Source organism: Leptodactylus fuscus, chromosome 1 (assembly GCF_031893055.1).
Source record: "Leptodactylus fuscus isolate aLepFus1 chromosome 1, aLepFus1.hap2, whole genome shotgun sequence".
Lineage (NCBI taxonomy): Eukaryota > Metazoa > Chordata > Amphibia > Anura > Leptodactylidae > Leptodactylus > Leptodactylus fuscus.
In genome coordinates, this window is record NC_134265.1 from 323,583,352 (window position 1) to 323,611,325 (window position 27,974).

The window sequence follows — 27,974 nt, forward strand, 5'->3', positions numbered from 1 at the left end:
GAACCGTTGATACAAGGCAGGATGGATCCATGCTTTCATGTTGTTGACGCCAAATTCTGATCCTACCATCCGAATGTGGCAGCAGAAATCGAGACTCATCAGACCAGGCAATGTTTTTCCAATCTTCAATTGTCCAATTTCGATGAGCTTGTGCAAATTGTAGCCTCGGGGGTCTTTTCAGACCCCCGAGTATAATGATTGGCGGACCGGGAGAGGTAAGAAACATAAAAAGCACTGTTACTTACCTCTCCACGATCATGCCAAGCCTCTTTCCTGACGTCCTTTCTGACGTCTCTGACGTCACATGAACCCGGCCTGCGTCCTGGGTCATGTGACGTCTGACGTCATAGCAGAAGGACGGCAGCAGAGAAGACAGCGTAGGAGACGGGGGACAGGTAAGTAACAGTGCTTTTTATGTTTTTATTCCCCCGGGTCTCCTATTATTATACTCTGGGGTCTGAAAAGACCCCAGAGTATAATAATTGTTTATGGGTGTCCACTATGGGGTATAATACATTTGTGCAGGGGCCACTATGGGGTATAATACTGTGTGCAGGGGCCACTATTGGGGTACAATACTGTGTGCAGGGGCTACTATTGGGGTACAATACTGTGTGCAGAGGACACTATTGGGGCATAATACTGTGTGCAGGGGCCACTATGGGGGATAATACTATGTGCAGGGGCCACTATGGGGTATAATACTGCATGCAGGGGCCACTATGGGGCATAATAGAACGCGCAGGAATGCGTAGGAGGGGGTTGGTCGAGGTCTTTGGCGTCGGTGTTGGTCGGGGGGGAGGGGGGGCATGTCAGAAGTTCGCCACAGGGCCCTGCCGTTCCTAGTTATGCCACTGTGCCAGAGAATCAGATACTTGCGTCTGCACAAAGTAACAAATGCTGGAGGATTAGATACACATGTCAGCACACATTATCACACACCAGAGGATTAGATACACGTGTCTGCGCAAAGTACCACAGTACGGAGGATTAGATACACATGTCTGCACAAAGTACCACAAGCTGAAAGAATAGAGAGATGCATGTGTACACAGTTCCACATGCCAGAGGATTAGATACACAAGTCAGCACTTTATACAATACCACATGCTGGAGGATTAGATACGTGTTACAGTCAGCTGGTTTTATATAAAAAAAACCAAAAAACAAAAAACAATACCCCTGTGGAGCCCACTGGGCTCTGAACCACAGGAACACCTCCCCCCCTCCACAGCGCATCGACGCCATGTGTTGCCGGTTCTGTTCAAATTGTGCCACAAGTCGTGGAGTGTGAACCTGATCCGCGGGTTCCCAAGTACCAGAGGACCATAACCTGCCTAGTCAATCAGATAAAACAGCCTACCCCGAATAGTCTTGGCATCCATTATCTCTTTGACCTCAAAGTCATCCTGAGGCGATTCAGACTCCTCAGGAAGGCGCCGAGAATACTGGATTAGGACCATAGGTTTCAGAAGAGAGATATGGAATGAGTTGTTGATCCGCCAAGACCTGGGTAGCTGCAGTTTGTATGGCACCTGATTTACTCGGGACAGGACTTTAAACGGACCCACAAACCACGAAGCAAACCTCAGTGAAGGAACCCAGAGATGGAGATGGCTTAAAGAGAGCCAGACACGACCCCCCGAGAAAAATTCTGTCCCAGGCCTGTGTCCGACGTTAGCTGTCGTCCTCATTCTGTCCTTGACCCCACTCATGGAGACCTGCGCCTGATCCCATACCTCTCTGGTGTGTGCGGCCCAATTGGCCACAGCCGACACGTCAGAGATCACCGTGATGGGCTGAGGAATGCGCGGATAACGACCTTACATCATAAAAAAAGGAGTTTTCTCCGTGGAGTCAGCCACCGCATTGTTAAGTGCAAAGTCTGCCCAAGGCAGCAGCTTCACCCAATCATCATAGCGAGAGGAGACAAATTGGCGCAAGTAGGTCTCCATAGTCTGGTTCATCCTTTCCTCCAGACCATTAGACTGAAGATGGTAGGATGACAACAGGCATAACTCCACATGCATCAACTGGCACAGTGCCCTACAAAAATGTGCTGTGAATTGCGACCCTCGATCGGAAACTATCTTTTCTGGCATACCATGGATCCGAAACACATGCCTAATAAAAAGACGTGCCAACTCCCTGTCAGAAGGCAGTCCTGGGAACGCCACTAAGATAGTCATTTTAGTGAAATAATCCGTCACCACCCAAATCACCTTCCTGCCCGCTGATGTTGGCAGGTCTGTGACAAAATCCATGCCCACGATTTGCCAAGGTGATTTCGGTATAGGAAGAGGGTGCAATAAGCCCGCTGGATGTTGGCGTGAAGGCTTGTGTTTTATAAATTCCTAGCAGCCCTGACAGTGTTCTATACTAAGCTTTATACATAGATTCCTAAGAGCCAATTCTTAGCGGTAAATTATCATACTACTCTTCACTTTATCTCTTCTGGGCCTCCTTGTGGTGTCCATCATTATCCTGCTGCCATCACATGCCTTGGGTCACTGCGGAAGCCTGTGATTGGGCCACATCGGTCACATGGGCACATTGTGCATCATGATGTCATGATGCTCCGTGTGCCCATGTTACCGCTGATGCTTAATCACAGGCATCATTGGTAACCGTGTGCACCTGATGTCACCAAGTAGACCGAGATGCCGCAAGATGGCCCAAAACAGGTGAGAAAAAGTGAGTATAAATGTTTTTGTAATTTTTGACACCTCCCCTGGGCCTACACAATTGCACTTCCAATTCATACCAAACTTGTTTGACCCAAAACGAATCAGAGACCCGAGCCACCTAAAATGAAACAAATTTTGGGAGGTTCACCCATCTCTAATTATAACCTTCTCCCTGGGAAGTTGTATATATGACGTGTACTATCAGAGAGTATTCTCCTTTGAAGCGGAGTTGTGATGTTTATGTACTGACAGTGATATAACTTTGTATCTCTATGTAATTCGAGGAAACAATACAGTGGTAAATGAAATGGACTGAGCCTTGTGAAGTGGGTGTCAAGTACTGTCTACGCAATTCACATGTAATAAAATATCAAAAGCTTTAGGAAATGTCAGATCTTCCTAGTTAAACAACTAATGGTATGTTAATTGTATGATTGTCATAAAAAGGGTATTCAGGAAAAAGAATAAATATACAGAATTGTGCAAAAGTCTTAGGTTGGTGTGGAATAAATGCTGTATCGTAAGAATGCTTTCGGAAATAGAAGTGTTAATAGATTATTTCTGTGACAACATGATAGATTGCATGCAGACAACTGGGACCACAGAAGGGACTGAACCCCTAATAGAAGGAACACCCATAAAGACCTTTTTGGCTAATTTGCATAAGAATAAAACACTGACTTCAATTAAATGGAGCTGCAATGCAGAATTGGAAAGACATCTTTGGAAAGATTGTAGAATGTAGATTGATGCCAATTTTCTTGCTGACACACTCTATTGCTCATTTTCTAGATGTCTATTAATGTATCAGAACTAGAGATGAGCGAGTAGTGAAATATTCGATATTCGTTTCGAGTAGCCCCTCAATCTCGACTATTCGACCGAATATCAAATCCAATTATAGTCTATGGGAAAAAAATGCTCATTTCAGGGGAAACCCAAATTCGACTAATGAAAGTCACCAAGTCCACAATGACACCCCAAGAAATGATACCAACACATCTGGAATGCAACTGGGACAGCAGGGGAAGAATGCCTGGGAGCATCTAACATGCCCAAGTCACAGTATTACCCCACTATCACAGCCTATCAACTAGACACTTTCCAAACTCAATAGAACCTCTATGAAAGTTGAAAAATACTTGGAAACTTTCTTTCCTCCACAATAGTATGGACAGAAACACAAATTTAAAGCTAAAGAAACATTAGCATGCGCCCCTTTAAATCACATTGCCCATGACAACCACAGATGGCATAGGCAATGGGAAATTCAACAGTCCCCACCCTTAACTGTCATTGTGGATGTGTGTGTGTGTGTGATGTGGTGAGACCTCCAAAAATTCACTTTTATGCCCTTAAAGTGAGCCCTTCCAAATTAAGTTAGAGGCCCTTTAGCTGAGTTACCAGCAGAGATTGAGGCCCTTGAGGTGACTTCAGCCTTTTACCAGCAGTGATTTGTTGGCCCTTTAGGTGAGTTGAGCCTTTAACCAGCAGAGATTTGTTGGCTCACCAAAACGCATCTGACACGAATATGGCTGCCGCGATTCTTATAAATCTGTGGTCACCTGATTTAGCCAGCCAATGACTTTTTCCTATTTTTTTTTTTTTTGATGCCTATGTTTTCCTGCCTCCTGTCCCACCTTCCCTGCACAGTTATTGGTGCAAAAAAAGCGCCAGGGAAGGTGAGAGGGCATACAAATTTTTACTTCGTTTACCGCATGGTATTCCACTGGAATCGAATATCTCGAATACCTTAATATTCAATGGAATATCTTCTCGATTGAACGGTATTCGCTCATCTCTAATCAAAACCCTTTTTATTATGATTTTTATTTATTTCTAATACGGTAGGTTCACACCTGTGTTCGAGTTTCTGATCTTCGGGTCCGCTTGGGGACCGAAAAACGAAACCCAATCCACTTAAATAGCAGTTACTTGTGGAAACCCACAAACTATAGTCTTGCACTGTTTGCAGGACTTTTCTTTCTGCATTTTTCAAGCAGAGTGGGGAACAGAATCCTTGTATGTAAACCAGGCACAGATGTGAACCTAGCCTTACTTGTATAGCACCGACATATTCCATAGCAGACACATAAACACAGGGAGAAGATACAAACACCCACTTCTAAGGAAATGTCCTTGCTCGGATTTAAACCCAGGAGTCAAGTGCTGCAAAGATACAGTACTAACCACTAAGCCACCAAGCTGACCACAGCCACCGACCAGAGGATATAGGAGAGAACACCTCGGCCTCACATATTTATTATAACTCACACCAGAAAACTGGTACCAATTATTTAGGAAATCTACAGATCCTCATGGATTTCCATCCTGGCACTCGAGTATGTGCCTTATTTACTAAGGGACAAAAGCCTCTTGATAATTCAGACGTCCTAATAAATTCCTCCCATGTTATCCACCGGCTACAAGACATCTGGTATTTGCATGATACAGCTGACACTAGTACATGTGCAGTGTATTTGCCTTTGTGTAAGCAGGGGAATCCACATTGGCCTGTGCACCTTACACTCCCGTCAACCCAGAAGTGAGCTCAGGACTGGTGCATAAGCAGACCAAAATTGATGGCTTTCCTCACACCAGGGCCAAGCCACCATACCAAATCAACGGATCAGAGCCAAGCATACCAAAGATTGACAAGGACACATAGACGGTCCAGATATGGCCAGCAGATACTTGAGCCTTCATTATTATATATATCATATGATATATGAAGCTTATTATCCTACGTATGCATTGTATATAGTTGTACACATATTGGCAGACTGTAGTAGAACAAGCATTGGTTACATAACTTATGTTGGAAGCTTCCTCTGTGCTTTCTACTGAGGATATCCTGAGCTTATATATGAAGTGCTCCAGTACATATGGTTTATTATGCTGCAGTGTCTTTAACCATCTGGCACTGTGCAAAATAAAATGGACTATCAACAAATCCAACTCAATTGGCCACTTGAGGGCAACTACAATGTTTTGATAATAGAATGCAGATGTGTGATATATAGTAGTATGGAGGGGGTAGAGCAAATATCCTTCTATGTCTTCTAACACACACACACACACACACACACACACACACACACACACACATATATATATATATATATATATATATATATATATATATATATATATATATACAAACACAGTGTTATGCAAAAGTTCTAGATAGGTGTGGGTAAATGCTGTTATAAACAAAGGCTATAATAACCAAATGATTCCCGGTGCACTTGCGGAATATCAGACAAATAGGTTGGTGAGTACGAGGGATTTTATTTATAGGTATAGGCAAGTTCCTTGTGGTTTATGGTCCCTAATTCACACATCTATAAATGGGTTAGGGTAGTAATATAGTACAATAGGTTTACTACAGCTCAGTTGTATTACACTCTTTAACCCCTATATAACATCTGCCATATTGGTACAGGGAATGTTGGGTAATTAAATATGGAAGTCACTATTGTCACCAGGTCTTTGCTGTATTATACAGCAGAGACCCAGTACTAATACCCACAATCAGTGCCCACACTGATCACAGGCATTAAGGCTCCTGGCGCCTCGGTCAAAGCTGACCAAGGTATTTTCCTGGTAGTGCATGGGCACTGACATTTTTGATAGGATAATCGGCACCCAGAACAAGATCTGGGTCTGGTGTTTTATTGCCATGAAGGCTCCCAGGCCTGTCTGGCATTCATTTATATGACAGTCTGCTTTATACATCCTGTGATACAAATGATGGTATTTTGCTATGCAACTCGTTTGTCTCGTAACAAATCAGGGCTCGGAGCCACCTAAAATGATTCTTGGGAGGTTCGTTCATCTCTATTCATCTTGTTCTTGGCTTGTAGTATCATAAGAAATCTTCTCTTGACATTGTAGATCACAATATAACCTTCACTATCCATAGCGGTGTAGACTTTTACTCTGTAGATAACGCATTTATCTTAATTATCTGCAGATTTTTGCATTCATATAATATTGTCATTACAGCATTTCTTAGCCAAATGGGCGGACTCGATACTGATATGATTTCCTCCAAAGGTTACTCTGACAGTTTTTTCTATTATGTCCCCAATGTTATATTCCATGTCATCTCCACCCATTAGTAGAGGCACAACTGTAGTGTCTGTATTAATAGCACCCCCATGAACAGCGCCAGTAGAGTGCCCTTCATCATCTGTGCTCCGTACAATGAATATCAGCTAATCGGTGGGGGTGACCATTGTCTGCCCTGTTCATTGACCTATTATGGATGACCTGTCCTCAGGATTGGCCATCAATATCTGATCTTACAGAACTCTTTTAATACACAAGACAGCAGAACTATAAATTGCATTTAGAAGGTGGGTACTATGGTAGAGAGGTTTTCCAGTCTAAATAATTGATGATCTCTCCTTAGGATAGACAAGAAATGATTGCCAGCGGTCTAAAACCTTGGCCCCTGGGTGATCAGCTATATGAAGAGGCTGCATTGTTTGGGTAAGCACTGCAGTCTCTTGAAGCGTACAGGAGAATCTAAGAAACTTTGCAATAGATCTTTTTAAGGAGATCTGTTTTCTTCTGTTTCCACTTATTCAGCTGTTCCGCGGCTCCTTATGTTCAATCTGAATGCTTGTTTACATTATATCTGTCTATATCTGTCTCTGTATACACACATAGACCTGTATGGAGGGGGGAGAATGGCAGGAGATTCTCCTGACAACTGGTTAAATGATTTATTGCCTTATTCTGTGCTCTCACAGCCTCTTATCTACACCCTAGTAGAGTATAACAGCAGCAATTATTTGAGTGTCTTTTCTAATCCCCTTTTCATAGACTAATATGGAGAAGGTAACTGCCTGAAAAGTGAAGAAGAAAACATATTTCTTTAATAAGATATATTACAAAGTTTCATATTTTAACCTGTACTATTCATTTATGAAAAGTTTATAACTGGAGGTATGCTTTAAGTACATACCAAGCACAGCATCATTCAATTGTACAGTGCTTGGTATTGTAGCTCAACCCATTGGCTTAAATTGGACTGAGCTGCGATCGGACCATGTGACCAATGAATGAGACATGACATGGGGGCCAGCTGATCCATAGATGTCCTGGGTGTCAGACCCACAAATCTTCAATTGATCCTAGAAAGAAGTCATCAATTAAAAAGTCCTAGAAAACCCATTTAGTCTGAGGCCCCATGTGGAAACTCAGCTTTTTTTTGCTGCAGACTTTGCTGCGTTTTTTTGAGCTTAAGCCAGGAGGAGGATTGAGCAGAAGGTAGAAGTATAAGAGCTTCCTATACATTTCCCATTCCTTTTGTAGCCATTCTTGGCTTTGGCTCAAAAAACTGCAACAAAATCTACAACAAAAAAAAGCTGCGTTTCCGCAACGTGGGGCCTCAGCCTTGATCTACCACCAATACTGCAAAAACACAATTGACACATTATACCACAGTCAGTTGTATATGACAAATCGAGCCCTGCTACATCTGTAGGGCACTATTATATATATATACATCACTTACCCATGTAAGGCTTTGTACCTGCCATGGATGAGGCTTTTTCGGATCCTTTGACTATTGTAGCGATATTAAAGTCTGTAATGTGTACATGCCCTACAATAGAGAAGCAATAAAAGAATAACATAAATTGGATGCAGTACCGGAGCTCTTGTCATCATACACACTGTCAACACGAGAAATATATTTTCCTAGAAATTCATTATAATATTAGACATGACCAACATCCAGATCTGAAGCAATCACAAAAGTGAGAATAGAAGTGTCTGGATAATAAAAGGATGAAAGCGGAATAGATTGGAAAGATTTTGTGAACTAAAATTTTGTGGCGACTTGAAAATATATTTTTTTCTCTCTTTTGTTCTCATACGTTACATAGTATTTGTCCTTGCTGTTATGGAATTGGGTCTTTCTGGTAAACGTGTGGTGGGCTTGTGCTATGGCAGCCAAACTGAAGACGCAGAGGTATAAATAAAGAACGGAAAAGAAGCTTGAGCCATGGAGGTCGATTTCAGACTACTAAGCTGTGACTCAGAGGGGATGTCCAGGATGAATGTTTTTTTACGTGAAGCTGGGAAAGGTGAGAGAAAACAAAAAAAACAACCTATACTTACCTGTCACCGGTGCTTTGTAGGAACCTACCCTTACTCATCTTACTGATTCCTTAAAGGTTGTCTGTATGCAAGAAAATCAGTATCAAACTAATGGCCATCTGTTGTAGAGCTGTCTGTACACTTTCCAAAGATGTCTTTCTTATTCTGCATTGCAGCTCCATTATCATGAAAATCAGCATTTTATTCATATGCAAATTTGCTGAAAAGGAGCTTTAGGGGGCGTGTCTTCTCTTACTGGGGCTTCAGTTTTTGTTCTAAATAACCACCCCTAACTGCCCCACAGATCTTCCTCACATTGCATGAGTGACATCTTCCACTTTATCACACTTAGGGTAAGTTCACACGGAGTAACGTGCCGCATGATGTGGCACGTATACGGCGTGTGAGATTTTGCGCGCCGTAAAAGCTCCCATTGATTTCAATGGGAGCCAGGATCGTATACACCGCGTTATTTTGCAGCCGTGATTTTGCGGCCACAAAATCACGGCTGCAAAATAACGCGGCGTATACGATCCGAACTCCCATTGAAATCAATGGGAGTGTATACGGCGCGCAAAGTCTCACATGCCGTATACATGCCATATCACGCGGCACGTTACTCCGTGTGAACTTACCCTTATTCTGCAGTTTGGGGCAATTATCTAGAGCAGAAGTGAAGCCCCAGCAGGAGAAAAAAATCCCCTAAGGCCCTTTACAGGGCCTTCAATGGGAGCCCTTCAGGAATTTTTTCCAGGAGCCGTTTCCTCCTCACGATTCGGCCTGCAGACACTCCCTCCTCTCTGGACTAGGCCTATTCATTGAGCCTAATCCAGAGCGGAGTGCGTGGCTGGATGCCGGTGCAGTGCACTGGTTTTCAGTCACGGCTACCCGGCTTTTGGACCGGAACTCGAGGTGGCCTCTGCCTCAGGTTCCGGTCCAAAAAACCCCGTCTGAACTTACCCTTACATTGGGTTCAATTGCAGTCCCGCTGCTTGGAAATCAGAGCATAAACCAGACAGTTTTGGCTGATTTTTTTATGTTGCGGCCTAACCTGCTGTGAGATGTCTGCATGGAACTTTCTACATCAGAGCCGTCCCGTGTGTATCTTTGCTCAGTTTACTGAGATAATGGGTAGTTATGATGGCACTAATGTGATGACCTCATAGGTTTCTTTCTCGTTCTTTTCTTCTTTTTGCTAGATCTTAGAGCTAGGGGTTATGTCCGCTTTTAGATAAAGCATAGTCATTCTTCTGCAGAGCTTCACACATCATTAGCGCCCAAAGTAAATCAAGGAGCTTCAACACATGAGTGAACAGCAAGAAATAGGGTCAGTAAGGAGCCAGGCTGTAGAAGATGGCGAAATATGAAAGTCTGTGCCCTCCTCCCTTCGCAAGTGCAGCAGAAGCTTCTGAATGAATGTCTCAGGTCAGGGAAATTGCCCTATCATATATTAGCAAACCATTAGTATTTCTTACAAAACTGTAATTCCCAGAAATGAATGCTTTGCTGCACATCGGGATCACTGGGTCAGAATTACAGATTACAAGAATGTGCAACCAGTCAGAAGAAAAACCTTGACACGATGGCGAGAAAAAGCCTGAACCTTGGATCTGTTATCACGGAAAGTCTGGATATAATCACTGCTCATAGACTCCATCGCTGAATGTGGCCGGTGATGGATGGAGGGTGCTATCTCCACAGGGATGCTAAGGAAAAATGGTTCACACAATATTTTGGGGTAAAAATGGGGCACACAATGGCGGCATGTTTATAATGTGTGGACATCATTTACTATCCATCTTCTGTTTGTGGAAGGAGTATATAAGTATATTAATCACACAATGGCAGCATGTTTATATAATATGCTGGCATCATTTACTATCTATCTTCTGTTTGTGGACAGGAGTATTTTGGTATATTAACCACACAATGGCGGCATGTTTATATAATATGCTGGCATCATTTACTATCCATCTTCACCTTGTGGACTGGAGTATATCCGTATATTAACCACATAATGGCGGCATGTTTATATAATATGCTGGCATCATTTACTATCCATCTTCACCTTGTGGACTGGAGTATATCCGTATATTAACCACATAATGGCGGCATGTTTATATAATATGCTGGCATCATTTACTATCCATCTTCACCTTGTGGACTGGAGTATATCAGTATATTAACCACATAATGGCGGCATGTTTATATAATGTGCGGGAATCATCTACTATCCATCTTCTGATTGTGGACAGGAGAATATTGGTATATTAATCACACAATGGCGGCATGTTTATATAATGTGCTGGCATCATTTACTATCCATCTTCTGTTTGTGGACAGCAGCATATCGGTATATTAACCACACAATGGCTGAATGTTTATATAATAAGCTGGCATCATTTACTATCCATCTTCACCTTGTGGACAGGAATATATTGGTATATTAACCACACAATGGCGGTATGTTTATATAATGTGCGGGCATAATTTACTATCCATCTTCTGTTTGTGGACAGGAGTATATCAGTATATTAACCACACAATGGCGGCATGTTTATATAATAAGCTGGCATCATTTACTATCCATATTCTGATTGTGGACAGGAATATATTGGTATATTAACCACACAATGGCGGTATGTTTATATAATGTGCGGGCATAATTTACTATCCATCTTCTGATTGTGGACAGGAGTATATCAGTATATTAACAACACAATGGCGGCATGTTTATATAATATGCTGGCATCATTTACTAGCCATCTTCTGTTTGTGGACAGGAGTATATCGGTATATTAAAGAGGAGCTGATCTGTCTTAGTAAATATTGGTATTCCACATGGAATGATAACCCTATTCCTCTGTTATTCCTCAAACAAATATTGTAAAAACGGATGTTATAAATAGATGAATTTTTACAATTTATTTTCCATATTTTTCATCCATTTTCCATCTGTCTGTCTATTCTTAACATCCGCTTGTCATCCCTATGTCGTCCGTTTTAGCTATCTGTTAAAATAAACGTATACATTTCTTTGGTCTTTTTCTAAACCCAACCCACTGATCCCGTTTTAGTGGCCATCACTAAGATACAAATCCATTTTGACAGATGGATCCATATATTTTGTATTGGGTCCATACAAAATCCAATAATAGGACATGTACTATTTTTTATTGTATAGTATTCAAAAAAACGGATGTGTGAATACAACCATTGACTTCCATCTAAACAAAAATGGTTATATCAAAAATGTGGATGTTCCTTGTCAGCCATCCAATGTGCACTCTAGTATGCTTTGGACTTGGACTCCACATCTTCCTAAGGGAAATGGGGCCTTGTACTCAGACATGAAAAAGTACTTTTTACATGGCCATGTGTACACCCAAGGGTGACCCATTTTAAGGGAACCTTACTAGACTTTTATTGAAGGTCCATGAAATCAGCCCCAGAAATGACAGGTTCCATTAAAACAATGGTCATGTGATATGATCCATTAATATCTATGGGGCCGTGTACTGGCCATCAATACAATGGCTAGCACATGATCGTTGAATCCTGTAGTGTGAATGAGCACTTACTTTCTCAGCTTGGCATTGACAATTTCTGAATGTATAGACACACCCATTTGACAAACGGAACGGGAAAAAAAGACGAAATGTCAAATCTACTCAAGTGCAATGAGGACGCGCCGTAGTCTCAATGGCTCTGACATCCCTTCCCCCTGTATATTTGTAAGAATGGATAATATAGGAAAATGGTGAAGCTTTTCGACTATCTAAGGTATGATGGTGCCCAGGACAATGTCCCCTTCATTCGACTTTGGCTTGTGTGATACTGAGTTTCCTGCTGACAGACTCCCTTTAAAGGGTTAAATGGAAACCAGGATCCAATATGCGATACCGCCATCTATCCGAGCACTTCTCATTAAATACCAGTGTATTCTGCATTGACAGATAGTCACCCAATTAAGCAGACTCTTTGCGCTCCCATCCATTCTGCCATCATAGCCCTTTAATATAAATGAGAGCTGTTTATTTCTGTATGGGGAATGATATGAGATGGTGACAGACTGTAACCTTGAGAAATTCCTCCAGTCACATCCCATTGGAGATGTTTGCTGCTGAGTGAACACGCACTTGAAGTTAATGTCAAAGTAAGGCAGAAGCCTGTGCTCATACACATGTATAATTGATAAGATGCTGCGGCTCTGCTCTCCTGTACAAAGGTGAGAAGGGAAGGGTGGATGATCAAGACAAAATCCTACATGTTACACTATGGGGAAGTCCAACTATGTTAATATCTGTCATCTTCTGGAGTTTATGCCCCATCAGGTTCTATAGTCTGACATGCACATATCCCAAAGAAGGAATAGATTGGGGTCTCTGGGCCCATCATCAATCTATCAGACTATGTGAATACCCCAAACCCTAAGGCTAAGGCCACACGTTGGAGAAAAATATCTGTCCACTGAGGGTCCAACTGCTGATAATGAACATGTTCCTTTGTTACAGAGCATTGGTGTACATGTGTTGACACTGCTCCATTCATCTCTATAGGACTGCCTGTATGGATTTAGGAGGATCTGTTCTTATTTAGGGTCTGGGTTTGTTTTTTTTTTTTGAGGATCTGTTTAATTTAGGGTCTGATCTGTGTTCTGTATTATATTTGGAGGGTACGCAGTTCTTCGGGGTTCTGTAGTCTAGTTTGTAATATTTTCCTTCTTTGCCTATTTTTTTTTCTTGGTCTGTATTTGCTTAGGCTCAGGGGTCTTTATTGACTTAGGGTCTGGTTATGCTTTAAATTTAGGTTTTGGGGTCTGTAATGGTTTAGGGTCTGGTCAAGGTTTGCATTTGGATAGGATGTATTCTGGGATCTGTATTTGTTTTAGGTCTGCTCTGGTGATCTGGGACTTTATTTGTTTAGGACTTGGGTTTCTGTTTGAGGTCTGTATTTCAGTTCTGCTCCTTAGTCCTGGTCCTGTAGTTATATCTAATCTGGGGGTTTTGGTTAAATTGATGATCTGTTTATTTTAGGGTCTGCATTTTGTATTTATTTTTGGACAGCATGTAGGGTATGGTCTGCATTTGTTTAGGGTCTGGTCTGGGGTCCTTATTTATTTAAGATCTTGTCTTTAAGGTCTTGTTGGTATTGGCTTTGGTTCTGATTGGGATCTCTATTTGCTTATGTTCTGGTTGGGGTTTGCATTTGTTTAGGGTCTTATCTGGGGTCTATATTTGTTTAGGGTTTTATCTGGGGTCTGTATTTGTTTAGGGTCTGGTTGGGGTCTGTATTTCCTTAGATCTGGTTGGGGTTTGCATTGGTTTAGGGTCTTATCTGGAGTCTGTATTTGCACAATAAATTGTGTTAAATTGTGCAGTAAATTGTTGAAAAAACTTTGTAATGTACTGTGAGAAAGTGAAAGGCAAAGTGCTGGAATCATGTTATAGTAACCTCAGATTCCTGACATATGTCCAGGGTGGATCTGGAGTAGGCCTCAGCCCCAGGTGTGGGTCATAGGCTCACTATTGGGCCATAAAAGCCTGCTGAGCCTGCACTTAAGGGCAGAACCTGGGAGGAGAGGAAATGCCTGGGTCTGTCCTGTAACCCTGAGTCCGGTGAGACCAATTTGTGTTTGTGTTTTTCGTGTGGCTGGTAGTAAGCCACATGTATAGTTAGGTTATTACTTCTGTTTAATTAGTCGCTCGGATGAGCAGGAATTTGTTTTATTTTTTTCTGAATTTAAGGCTGTATTTTGTTTTGCTTATTTATGCCTGAAGTCAAGCCTTATTTATTTTTTCTGTTTCTGGAAATAAACCTGTTTGTTGAACATTTTTGTGTCCCTGTCTTGATTGTTTGGGTCCGCACCACTGCCTTTACCAACCTACGTTCCCCACATTACATATAACACATTACTCAGCATAGAACTACAGGAATGTTCCATATTATTTTTCTTAGTTTGCTATTTATGTTACATTATTTTATGACATCTTATAAATCCTGGCAATAAAAAAGGTTTATATTATACAGATGTTATTTGGGTGAATGATAAGTAAATAAACAAACACAGGATTTCCATATGTGGATAAGATTCCATATGCGGATAGAGAAAATTTGGGCCTGTGCAAATATTAACAGACGGAGATTTCTATCAGCAGGGACTATCTCTGGCGGCATTACCCAAAGTAATATGCCAAGGTAATGACGATAGTAATTATTGACCCCCCTGGGGGATATTGGGAATACACATTAGTAGATTTCTCCAGATCCTGTGGTGAGCTCTATAAACAAGCGCAATTCATTTTTATTATTTCTCAGGCTTATGATGCCTCCAGGTTCTGCATTATTTTGTGGCTGCTTGTGAATATCTGTATGAAATATTTTTCTACAAATTATTGTAAAAAAACCCAAAAACATCATCTAAGGCGTGTACAGAGGACATTCAGTATGAAAATGGCAGACACTCAGCAGAAACATGGCAGACCCAATTATAGTCAGTGATGTTAGGGGTTCGGGGGGTCCTATTCTCATGGTGGGGCCCCCCAGCAATCAGATATGTATTACCTATCCTGAAGATAGGTGATAACTGTGCATTGTAGTACAACCCCATGACACAAATATGTCCTATTGTCACTAATAGGTCAGCGTACCAGAGCTTAACATTAATATCGCTGGATTTATTTAGGATAGGTGGTAGACTAGTAAATTCTGTTGGAGAAGTTTTTCTGCAACCAGAAACCAGTTATCTGAATAGAGTAGGTTTCTAGGCCAGCACAAGCACATAGATTTTCAAGATTGGTGTAACTGAAATCTGTATACTGCTTCTCATTGGCGTATGGCTGGGTAGGTACCAGTAGCGTAACTACCGGTGTAGCAGGGGTAGCAGCTGCCACAGGGCCCGGGACATTAGGGGCCTGGCTACAGCCGCTACCGCTGGGGTTTTTTTTCTTTTCCTAATAGGCCATTACCGGCTGGAGTTACTTGGAGTTACTCCAGCCGGTAACGGGCCCTATTTACTTACTGATCCTGGCAGTGGCCAGGATCGGTAAGTGACGCTGCGGGCCCCACAAGCTATATTATTATACTCAGGGGTCTTTTCAGACGCCCGTATATAATTATCAGAGGTCCAGGGGAGGTAAAGTAACACATAAAACACTGTTACTTACCTCTTCGGGCAGGTTCGGGCCTACTACTGGACGCTCCCAGGTCATGTGACGTCTCGGACGTCATTAAAGATGGCCGACAACACTGAGGACTGCAGCGAAGTGGGAGTTAGGTAAATAACATTGTTTTTTATGTTGGTATCCCCTCTTGGTCTTCGATTATTATACTCTGGGGTCTATGGTCAGTCGGGGCCTTCGGCGGACGCCGGTTGGGGGGGCCCATGTCAAAAGTTTGCCACGGGACCCCGCCGTTCCTAGTTATGCCACTGGTAGGTACTGGTATAATGCAGAGAATCTAAGGGTCACTTCAAGCAATTATATGTCAGCCAATTCCTGCAACCTTCTGGTGCCATAAGAAAGAAGAGATTCTCAGCTTTCATATGGCACAAACATCACAGTTCTATATGTGAAAGTTGCAGGTCTAAGATCCCAGCTCAGCCTGTATTATTTCCAGAAAATTTTAGCAGAGTGTTGCGTGGTGCTGGTAGAGGAGTCATTCAGACATGGCATTGACAATTGAGCGTACTCACCATGTTCATCTAGTAGGATATTGTCTGGTTTGATATCCCTGTAAGAAAACACAGAAACACATATAGTTTAATAAATTTATAGCAAAACACTTTAGTAATATACAGTCCTATGAAAAAGTTTGGGCACCCCTATTAATCTTAATCATTTTTAGTTCTAAATATTTTGGTGTTTGCAACAGCCATTTCAGTTTGATATATCTAATAACTGATGGACACAGTAATATTTCAGGATTGAAATGAGGTTTATTGTACTAACAGAAAATGCGCAATATGCATTAAACCAAAATTTGACCGGTGCAAAAGTATGGGCACCCTTATCATTTTATTGATTTGAATACTCCTAACTACTTTTTACTGACTTACTGAAGCACAAAATTGGTTTTGTAACCTCAGTGAGCTTTGAACTTCATAGCCAGGTGTATCCAATCATGAGAAAAGGTATTTAAGGTGGCCAATTGCAAGTTGTTCTACTATTTGAATCTCCTCTGAAGAGTGGCATCATGGGCTACTCAAAACAACTCTCAAATGATCTGAAAACAAAGATTGTTCAACATAGTTGTTCAGCGGAAGGATACAAAAAGCTGTCTCAGAGATTTAACCTGTCAGTTTCCACTGTGAGGAACATAGTAAGGAAATGGAAGACCACAGGGACAGTTCTTGTTAAGCCCAGAAGTGGCAGGCCAAGAAAAATATCAGAAAGGCAGAGAAGAAGAATGGTGAGAACAGTCAAGGACAATCCACAGACCACCTCCAAAGAGCTGCAGCATCATCTTGCTGCAGATGGTGTCACTGTGCATCGGTCAACTATACAGCGCACTTTGCACAAATAGAAGCTGTATGGGAGAGTGATGAGAAAGAAGCCGTTTCTGCACGTACGCCACAAATAGAGTTGCCTGAGGTATGAAAAAGCACATTTGGACAAGGCAGCTTCATTTTGGAAACAAAAATTGAGTTGTTTGGTTATAAAAAAAGGCGTTATGCATGGCGTCCAAAAAGAAACAGCATTCCAAGAAAAACACATGCTACCCACTGTAAAATTTGGTGGAGGTTCCATCATGCTTTGGGGCTGTGTGGCCAATGCCGGCATCGGGAATCTTGTTAAAGTTGAGGGTCGCATGGATTCCACTCAGTATCAGCAGATTCTTGAGAATAATGTTCAAGAATCAGTGACGAAGTTGAAGTTACGCCGGGGATGGATATTTCAGCAAGACAATGATCCAAAACACCGCTCCAAATCCTCAGGCATTCATGCAGAGGAACAATTACAATGTTCTGGAATGGCCATCCCAGTCCCCAGACCTGAATATCATTGAACATCTGTGGGATGATTTGAAGCGGGCTGTCCATGCTCGGCGACCATCTAACTTAACTGAACTTGAATTGTTTGTCCAAAATACCTTTATCCAGGATCCAGGAACTGATTAAAAGCTACAGGAAGCGACTAGAGGCTGTTATCTTTGCAAAAGGAGGATGTACTAAATATTAATGTCACTTTTCTGTTGAGGTGCCCATATTTTTGCACCGGTCAAATTTTGGTTTAATGCATATTGCGCATTTTCTGTTAGTACAATAAACCTCATTTCAATCCTGAAATATTACTGTGTCCATCAGTTATTAGATATATCAAACTGAAATGGCTGTTGCAAACACCAAAATATTTAGAACTAAAAATGATTAAGATTAATAGGGGTGCCCAAACTTTTTCATAGGACTGCACATTTATTTAGATTCAGCACACTGTTAGCTTTACCGGTAAGTGCCTGGGTGCTGGAGATATTGGAGGCGTTAGTTTCAGCACCGATATCCCTCCACTGTCAAAAGGGAGATGGAACGTCCCCTCTAACAGTACTCTTACGTAGCCTTGTACAAGTTCATTACAGTTCATCAATGACACTAGGCTGTAAGGCCCGTCCTTCTGAAAGTAAAGGGATATTGGTACCGAAACTAATAGCACCGATATCTCTGGCACCTGGGTACATACCAGAGGACAGTACGCTCAATTCAGCTTTCTAGCAGTACATAATACCACCAACTTGCATGAAAGGTCCTCTATAAAGAATTCTGACTAGGGTTGAGCCAATCTTGAGATTTCAGGATCGTTTTTAAAATCCGATTTCTGATCATTTTCCATCCGAACCCGATCCCGATCCCAATTCTGATCCTAATGCAAGTCAATGGGATTTTTTAATGATCGAAAATTGGATTTTAAAAACGATCCTATTCACTACACAGCATGGACTCCACGCTGTGTAGTGGTTAAAAAATCTGCTGGCTACTTAATTCCCTCTCCTGTATGATTACCTGCACAGAACCACTGCCGCCTCCCCTCCCGGTATGTACGCCGCTCCCTGGAGGTCCGGGACGTTGTTCTCTGTCCATTTCTCTCCTCTCTCGTTCAGACGCCGGCAGAGCACCATATGCGCCCCCGCCTCTCTAGTGAATCACTCACATCTCCCCGCCCTGTACCCGCCTATACTGTCCGAAGCCACAACAAGCCCCGCCTACTCCCAGCATCTGTAACACTAGCCTAGGGAGGCAGGGGCGCGCACGCCGCTCTGCTGGCGTTGAATGAGAGAGGAGAGGACAGAGAACAACGACCCGGAGCTCTGGAGAGCAGCAGCGGTTCTGTGCAGGTAACCAGGGTTGAGCGATCAAGATCGGAATTCTGTTTCCGATGTTTTTTCTAGGCAGGATCGGAAACCCGATAGCGATCGTGAAATTTACTTGATCGCCGATCGGGATCCGATCTTTTCCGATCCCGATCGTTCAACCCTAACTCTGACCTCAGTTTGCTGTAACTGATGTGTATAACCAATCTCTCCTAACAGGTGATGTTCCTGGAGACTGCCCAATGTTATACCCTGCCATAAGACAGAGAAGAAGCTGGAAACTATAAACCAGTTAGCCATTTATCCATGATGCTAGGAGTCCCTGTAGTCCAGTGACATACTGTCCTGTGCTGTAATCAGTACTGTATAGGTAAAGGTTAATTTTTGTCAATATGGGTGTGGACACTGAACCCCCAGTCCTTAAGGCCTTGACAGGCTCCCTTTAAAGCTAGCTTCAAATATGGATGCCTCTTACTGATCTGGTAGGGCCCAGTAGGATTTATCCACATGCACTGTTTGTTTTTTTAGCCATAATTTACACCCATTTACATTCTTAGCTCAGTTTCGCATACTACGGAAGAGTGTCCAGGACCAAGTGACCCAAACTAACAGTACCATAGGGACCTATAATATTGTGACCTCCGAATTTCACCTCCTGTGTTTAACCCTATCCTGGTTGCTTTGTGTTCTGTGTTTCTTTCTCTCTCTTACAGTCACATTTAGCAGAACTATGAGCAGTTAAAAAGTTTTCCCGGATCCGTTTTGAAAGTTTCCTTTATAAATAATAATGAGTCCATTTCCAGCCCTTATGAAACACAATTAAAGCTCGAGGGAAAATTAGCAGATTGGAAATATGTAGGAAGGAACCATATTGTGTTTGTTTGGCATTAATATCACTTAACTTGTAATATAATGTGTGGTTAATATGCGTGCCGAGCTCATTCTTTAGCTTCCTGCTGCTAGAAAATAGCAATGTATAATACATCTCAATTGTAGGAATGAGCGGGTATGCCGACACAGGCGACTGGTGTGGGGGTGGAGTTCTGTCAAGCCGAGAGTCTGGATAAAGCAATTATATAAATGATCACAGACACTCCAGCCTGATATAACCCCAGCGGTGCCGCGCACACCATGGCCGCCGAGAGAACCTGAGAAGATATGACCCACTGTCCTTCAAGTCAAATAAGACCGTCACCTCTCCTGACATGTCTAATTCAGTGAATATTTGTATTGCGAGAAACTTGTTTTAGAATTGTCCATTGTACCATTCCTCTGTTGTTCCTCTTTGGAAATGTATGATTGAATTGACAACTTGGTGTTACCAATTCCCTGGTCAAAGGGGTGTGTCCTTACAAGGCAAAACTGATTATGCAATATCACAATGTGCAGGAAAACCCTCAACTGGAAATACCCAGATATTAATTTAATCATACATTTCTAGGAGGAGTAACAGAGGAACAACGCAATGCAGATTCCTGAGAAAAGATGGTCCCTTGTCAGTCTGTTGGAAATGCAAGTATAGTATTTACTGACATGTCATGGTTAGTAGAGCTGATATGTCCTATTTAATATCGTAATAGCATACCTCTCAATTTTTAGAGAATTGAAAGAGGAGCAATATCTGCAAATTGGTAAATTTAAGTATCATAGGCCACACTTACAACCTCACCCCTTTACAGTATAATATCCCCCTCATTGTGCTTCCCACAGTATATTGTCTCCTTCATCGTCATTGTGGCCCACATACTATACTGTCCCCCTCACAGTATAACGCGCCCTCATTATGGCCGTCACAGCATAATGCCCCTTTATTGTAGCCCCCAGAGTATTTTGGCCCCCTCACTGTGCCACCCCTCCCCCCAGTATAATGCCCCCCTCCAGGTAGCACCCACAAATATAAGAAAAAACACTTAAAGGGGTTGTACACTTTCAGACCAATATTAGGCGGGGACCACATGTTGTAAAAACCGCATGTCAAATATACCTACAGAAATGCTCATGTTTTCTGTATATGTATATTAGATACAGAGAGTCCGCAGAGGAAAACTCTGCAGACTTTCTGTGAAAAACCCTGTGGAAAAAAACGCCATGTGTTTCTGCAGCATTTTTTTCCACAGCATTTTTTTTTTGCTTTGTGTCCCTATGTGGGGCCTAAACCATATAGAGGCTTCATGAACGTGCTGTTTTATATACCCTAGAAAGCCAACGGTACACTGCATTCAGCCCACTGTCAGCTTGTGCCCTGTTGCTGGAGATATCAGCGCCGATATCTTCCCACTGTCAGAAGGACATTCCTCACAGCCTAGCATTATCGTGAAATTAATGGCAGCAATATCTACAGCACCTACATGTCGGGTTTTGCTGTCCGCTTGAATAGTCGGACATCTTTGGGAATGGATAGTTAAGGACAGATACGGACTGTAAAAGAACGCACCCGATGTCCATTTAAATCAAAGCAAAATGTCACGGACACAGCTAGTCTCCGCTGCTAATGTCCGCACAAGAATTTGAGTGGACATTAGCAGCGGACACTAGCTGTGCCTGTCAGATGCCGACGGTAGTGTGAACGCTCCCTTAGTCTTTGCTGCTGGCAACTTCAGGCATCACTACATCACCTCTGTCTGTTACCAATCTACTGAGGCGGAGACAGTGACTGCATGGTGAAGCAGGGAGCAGACAGCTCTCTGCTTCACCACTGTACTCAACTCATCATGTCCTCAGAACACAGATGAGTTGAAGCTGAGCCATAACTCCGACCATTCTGGACAGAACCTGAAACCTGGGACAATTAGCAGGTATGTGAAAGTTAAGTCTTAGTCAATAGAACTTCCAGTATCAGTCTTATGGGCTATTTGTCAGACCACACCACAGCTATGGGACCATAATTTCTGCTTCCCATATAGATAAACTACATGTACCTTCAACCACCACTAGGGGAATTTTAGTTCATAGGGATTTTTATACCTCCAGATGAGTGAAGTTTCAGCATGGAGTGTGACCAGTGTATTACAATGTTAATCCATTTTTCCACCTACAAAAGTGTTGTCAAAGCTCACTCGGACAAATTTCCTTACAATTCCTGAATTATTAAACAGGATGAAAGTGAAGAGTTATTATATTGTCATACAGATTGCAGGTCTTAATTTGCCGCACTTAATATTCCTTCATCCAGCTTGTATTAAACAGAGAGGAGACTAATTGAGACAAGAGGATCTCTACTGCAATATGTAAAACCGAAGCAGTGAAGAGCACAGATGGATTATTATCCTAATATTAGACTGCAACATTCCCTTTAGCAACTGCAAATGTTATATTCTTGCATTGAGATCCATTGGCAATTCACGGGGCTGCTGCACAGCCGGGGGTGCCCATAGGTCTAGTGTGTTAAACTTTTTAGGACATTTATGGGGTCGTCTAATTTAGACAAACCTTTGTAAAGTTTTATTAGGATTCTAATAGGATTCCTTCATTTCCGCCATCTACTTTATATGTCAATAAGTTGATGTGTTGTCAGATCCAGCACTGGTAAATGAAGACAATGGGGCTTGATGTGAATGACAAGACAAGTAATGGGCGCTGTGACACCAAAGTCCCTTCTCCTATGCTCATGGAAACAGGGGCATGTAATGAAGTTGTCACCAGTGTCAGGATAAACAATGACACTTTGGGAGATTCTTATACTTGTTGGCAGATCAAACAATCCTCTCTACTGATGATCTGTTTACACTTTGCGGAGCTTGTTCACTTTGTGTGCATGCCCTCTGGTAACCACAGCTCCCAATACTTGCTAACATCTAGGTCAGAACAGCCTAGATGGGCAGTTTGCCAAAATGACCATGTTACATGTCTCATTCCAATGATATGCCTCCTCTTAAAGTGTGTCAACTGGGCAAAATGTCTTTGAATGCATCATAGAGTGTCTAACATACTCTCACCAAGAAGTACACTACCCAAAAGTAGCCTCTAAGAGGCTTTTCAGAAAGCAGTAGACTAAGGACTTTTACGACCTCTGCAGCAATCCAATATTTCTAACTGGGCGTGGTATTTTTTTTGTCATAAGAAAATATGAAAGATTAAAAGACCCTCTTATCAGAAGAAAACTACCCATACCTGTAGGCTAAGTGCAAAATAATTCTTACATATCCATATTATCCAGTAGAAAGAGATCATTATCATGTAGTACATCGGTGGGAGACGGTGGGGTTAGTCCGTGACTCTTCCAGGAGAAATTTTTGAGACAATTTTTTTTTTCATTGATGCAGAGAAGATCCCTGGCATATGAATACATATAAAATAATGTAATAAAGGTGTTATATTCTCTTAGTTATGGATACCAAGGCTATGGTTTTGCACCATTCTTTTTGGATCACCCTGTATAATGTTATTTTAAGGGTATGACTTGGACAACCCCTTTAAGATAAAGAATACTGAAATGCTACAGATCCCTATTTATAGGATGCAATATGGCTCCACCACAGGAGGCGGCAAGGCTCACAACTTCACCCATCTCGGCTTCCAAGTCTTGACTATGAAACTTTAAAAGCGTGAAAATGTAGAAAGTTTATTTCTAACTTGTGAATTTGAATTTGAAGTGTCCTGGCAATGTGTGAAAATGTTATCAGGGCCTTGAGGGATTATCTGCTCCCCGGCACCATGAAGATCAATAAATACAATAATAACCATAATCTAAGATCTCTTCATCTCCTTCCTTTTTACTTAATTCCATTAACTAATCACATTCCAGAGAGAGTTATGTATTGCATAAAATTCCAAAGGGGCAATATGGTTGTACGGGTAGAAATGTTACATCCCCCTCCCCAAGATAATATATACAGTATGTGTAACCCTTTAAAAGACTGCTTTACTGGATAGTTTTATTGCTTGAAGGTGAATATTGTGGTGTATGTAGCGTCATTCCTGGTAGTACCGTACAATGTTTTTTTTTTTTTTTTAATGTAGATTGTGAGCCCCACATAGAGCTCACAATGTACATTTTTTTTTATCCCTATCAGTATGTCTTTGGCATATAGGATGGAAATCCATGCAAACACGGGGAGAACATACAAACTCCTTGCAGATGGTTTTTTGCCCTTTGGCGGGATTTGAACACCAGGACTCCAACACTGCAAAGATGCAGTGCTATCCACTGAGCCACCGTGTGGCCCCGTCTCCTGGTATTCCAGCCATTCCTTGCTTGCCTTTTAATTCTGTGTAAGTGGAAGGGGCCTGGCAGCCCCCATCAGCCAGTATGGACTTGGTAGTGGGTGGTAGGTGTATGCAGGGCACTGTTAGGGAGTTGCAGTTTGACCTGAGACATAGGGGCTAGAGATGAGCGAACAGTGAAATATTCGATATTCGATTCAAATAGCCCCTCAATATTCGACTATTTGATCGAATATCAAATTCCATTATAGTCTATGGGGAAAAAAATGTTGTTTCAAGGGAAACCACTATTCGCCTAAGGAGGGTCACCAAGTCCACTATGACACCTCAGCAAATGATGCCAACACCTCTGGAATGCAACTGGGACAGCAGGGGAAGCATGACTGGGGGCATCTAACACACCAAAGACCCTCTATTACCCCACTATCACAGCTTATCAACTACACACTTACTTTCCACACTCAAAAAAACCTCTCTGAAAGTGGAAAAATACCTGGAAACCTTTTTTCCTCCCCAATTGTATGGACAGAAACCCAAATTTTAAGCTAAAGAAACATTACCAAGCACCCCTTTAAATCACATTGCCCATGACAACCACAGATGGAATAGACAATGGGAAATCCAACAGTACCTACCCTTAACTCTTATTGTATACGTATGTGTGTGTGTGAGGAGTTCATCACAAGGCTGACAGACCCAACTCCAATGCTCATTTTGTCCATTTTTACCCATGTAAAAATACACGTGTAAAATGTAGTTAGCATGGCTTACGCGCGTATTTTTGAGCGTGTATTTTTGAGTGCGCAAAACTATGAGCTCAAAAATATGCGCTCAAAAATGTAGAATGTAGTTAGCCATTGAGTTCAATGGCTAATTACATTTTACACGTGTAAAAATGGACAAAATGAGCGGAGTGTTACATCGTGTGAAGGCTACATAAATTTGTCTCTTCTTCAAGTAAGACACAAGATTCTTTGGAACCAGAACAGGAAAACCCAGTGATTGCCATTGCAGCAGTGCCTAGGCCATGTCTCAGGGGCCCTTCACACGGAGTTTATGCTCCGTGTATTCTGCATACGTTCTGCTCATTTTGTTCATTTTACACTTGTAAAAATGCACGTGTAAAATGTAGTTAGCAATTGAGTTCAATGGCTTTTTCGTATAACGCATGTGTTTTTGCAAAAAGACACGCGTTATACAACACGCCATTGAACTCAATGGCTAACTTCATTTTACATGTGTATTTTTACACGTGTAAAATGAACAGAATACACGGAGCGTAAACTCTGTGTGAAGGGGCCCTCACAGCAGTTCATTCAGAGATTGAATTGGATAAAAATAAGGACTAGAGATGAGCGAACAGTGTTCTATCGAACACATGTTCGATCGGATATCAGGGTGTTCGCCATGTTCGAATCGAATCGAACACCGCGTGGTAAAGTGCGCCAAAATTCGATTCCCCTCCCACCTTCCCTGGCGCCTTTTTTGCACCAATAACAGCGCAGGGGAGGTGGGACAGGAACTACGACACCGGGGGCATTGAAAAAAATTGGAAAAAGTCATTGGCTGCCGAAATCAGGTGACCTCCATTTTAGACGAATAGTGGATTTCAAATCCGGGTCATATGAGAATGTGAACTTTGTGACTATGAGACAGGGATAGCTGTACAGGCAGGGATAGCTAGGGATAACCTTTATTTAGGGGGGAATGTTATTAAAAATAACTTTTTGGGGCTCTATCGGGTGTGTAATTATGATTTTTGTGAGATAAACTTTTTCCCATAGGGATGCATTGGCCAGCGCTGATTGGCCGAATTCCGTACTCTGGCCAATCAGCTCTGGCCAATGCACTCTATTAGCTTGATGAAGCAGAGTGTGCACAAGGGTTCAAGCGCACCCTCGGCTCTGATGTAGCAGAGCCGAGGCTGCACAAGGGTTCAAGCGCACCCTCGGCTCTGATGTAGGAGAGCCGAGGGTGCACTTGAACCCTTGCGCACCCTCGGCTCTGCTACATCAGAGCCGAGGGTGCGCTTGAACCCTTGTGCACACTCTGCTTCATCAAGCTAATAGAATGCATTGGCCAGCGCTGATTGGCCAATGCATTCTATTAGCCTGATGAAGTAGAGCTGAATGTGTGTGCTAAGCACACACATTCAGCTCTACGTCATCGGGCTAATAGAATGCATTGGCCAGCGCTGATTGGCCAGAGTACGGAATTCGGCCAATCAGCGCTGGCTCTGCTGGAGGAGGCGGAGTCTAAGATTGCTCCACACCAGTCTCCATTCAGGTCCGACCTTAGACTCCGCCTCCTCCAGCAGAGCCAGCGCTGATTGGCCGAATTCCGTACTCTGGCCAATCAGCACTGGCTAATGCATTGTATTGGCATGATGAAGCAGTGCTGAATGTGTGTGCTTAGCACACACATTCAGCTCTACTTCATCGGGCTAATAGAATGCATTGGCCAGCGCTGATTGGCCAGAGTACGGAATTCGGCCAATCAGCGCTGGCTCTGCTGGAGGAGGCGGAGTCTAAGATTGCTCCACACCAGTCTCCATTCAGGTCCGACCTTAGACTCCGCCTCCTCCAGCAGAGCCAGCGCTGATTGGCCGAATTCCGTACTCTGGCCAATCAGCGCTGGCCAATGCATTCTATTAGCGTGAACTGAGTTTGCACAGGGGTTCTAGTGCACCCTCGGCTCTGCTACATCAGATTGCTACATCTGATGTAGCAGTGCCGAGTGTGCATCAGATGTGTAGTTGAGCAAAACTGACTCAGCACTGCTAAGTCTCTGCATTCGCATAGGAATGCATAGGCCAGCCTTCGGCCAATCAGCGCTGGCTCTGCGGGAGGAGGCGGAGTCTAAGGTCGGACCTGAATGGAGACTGGTGTGGAGCGATCTTAGACTCCGCCTCCTCCAGCAGAGCCAGCGCTGATTGGTCGAGTTCCGTACTCTGGCCAATCAGCACTGGCCAATGCATTTCTATGGGGAAAAGTTAGCTTGCGAAAATCGCAAACTGACAGGGATTTCCATGAAATAAAGTGACTTTTATGCCCCCAGACATGCTTCCCCTGCTGTCCCAGTGTCATTCCAGGGTGTTGGTATCATTTCCTGGGGTGTCATAGTGGACTTGGTGACCCTCCAGACACGAATTTGGGTTTCCCCCTTAACGAGTTTATGTTCCCCATAGACTATAATGGGGTTCGAAACCCATTCGAACACTCGAACAGTGAGCGGCTGTTCGAATCGAATTTCGAACCTCGAACATTTTAGTGTTCGCTCATCTCTAATAAGGACATTTACGGTGATCGAGTCTTCATGCACATTAGTGGGCATGGACAACCTAATGTACAAGATCCTCATGCTGAGCTTGCCTCATTACTGAACAAGATCAACCAGGATAATCAGGGCTGGAAACAGCCATCAGATCTTACCGAAAGGAATTACCCTCGGTTTGGAAAGAAGTCATCTAAACGTTGCACCTTTAATTGAGTTGAGCATTGCACCAGCAGAATGTTAGGCCCTTGGAGTGAGTTGAGCCTTTAACCAGCAGACATTTAGTTTTTGGCCCTTTCGGTGAGTTGAGCCTTGCACCAGCAGTGTTTTGGGCCCTTGGGGTGAGTTGAGCCTTTAATCAGCAGAGATTTAGTTTTTGGCCCTTACGGTGAATTAAGCCTTGCACCAGCAGTGTTTTTGGCTCTTGGGGTGAGT

The 27,974-nt window shown here is 42.7% G+C and overlaps 1 protein-coding gene across 1 annotated transcript in view; it reads right to left on the reverse strand.

Moving 5' to 3' along the window:
* Positions 1–27,974, reverse strand: part of STK32B (serine/threonine kinase 32B) — a 182,542-nt gene that overhangs the window by 65,732 nt on the left and 88,836 nt on the right. Inside the window, exons 5-6 of the mRNA XM_075260817.1 lie at positions 16,495–16,532; positions 8,215–8,304 (exon numbers count right to left, since the gene is read on the reverse strand). Coding sequence (XP_075116918.1) covers positions 8,215–8,304; positions 16,495–16,532 — 128 coding nt within the window. The remainder of the gene's footprint in view (positions 1–8,214; positions 8,305–16,494; positions 16,533–27,974) is intronic.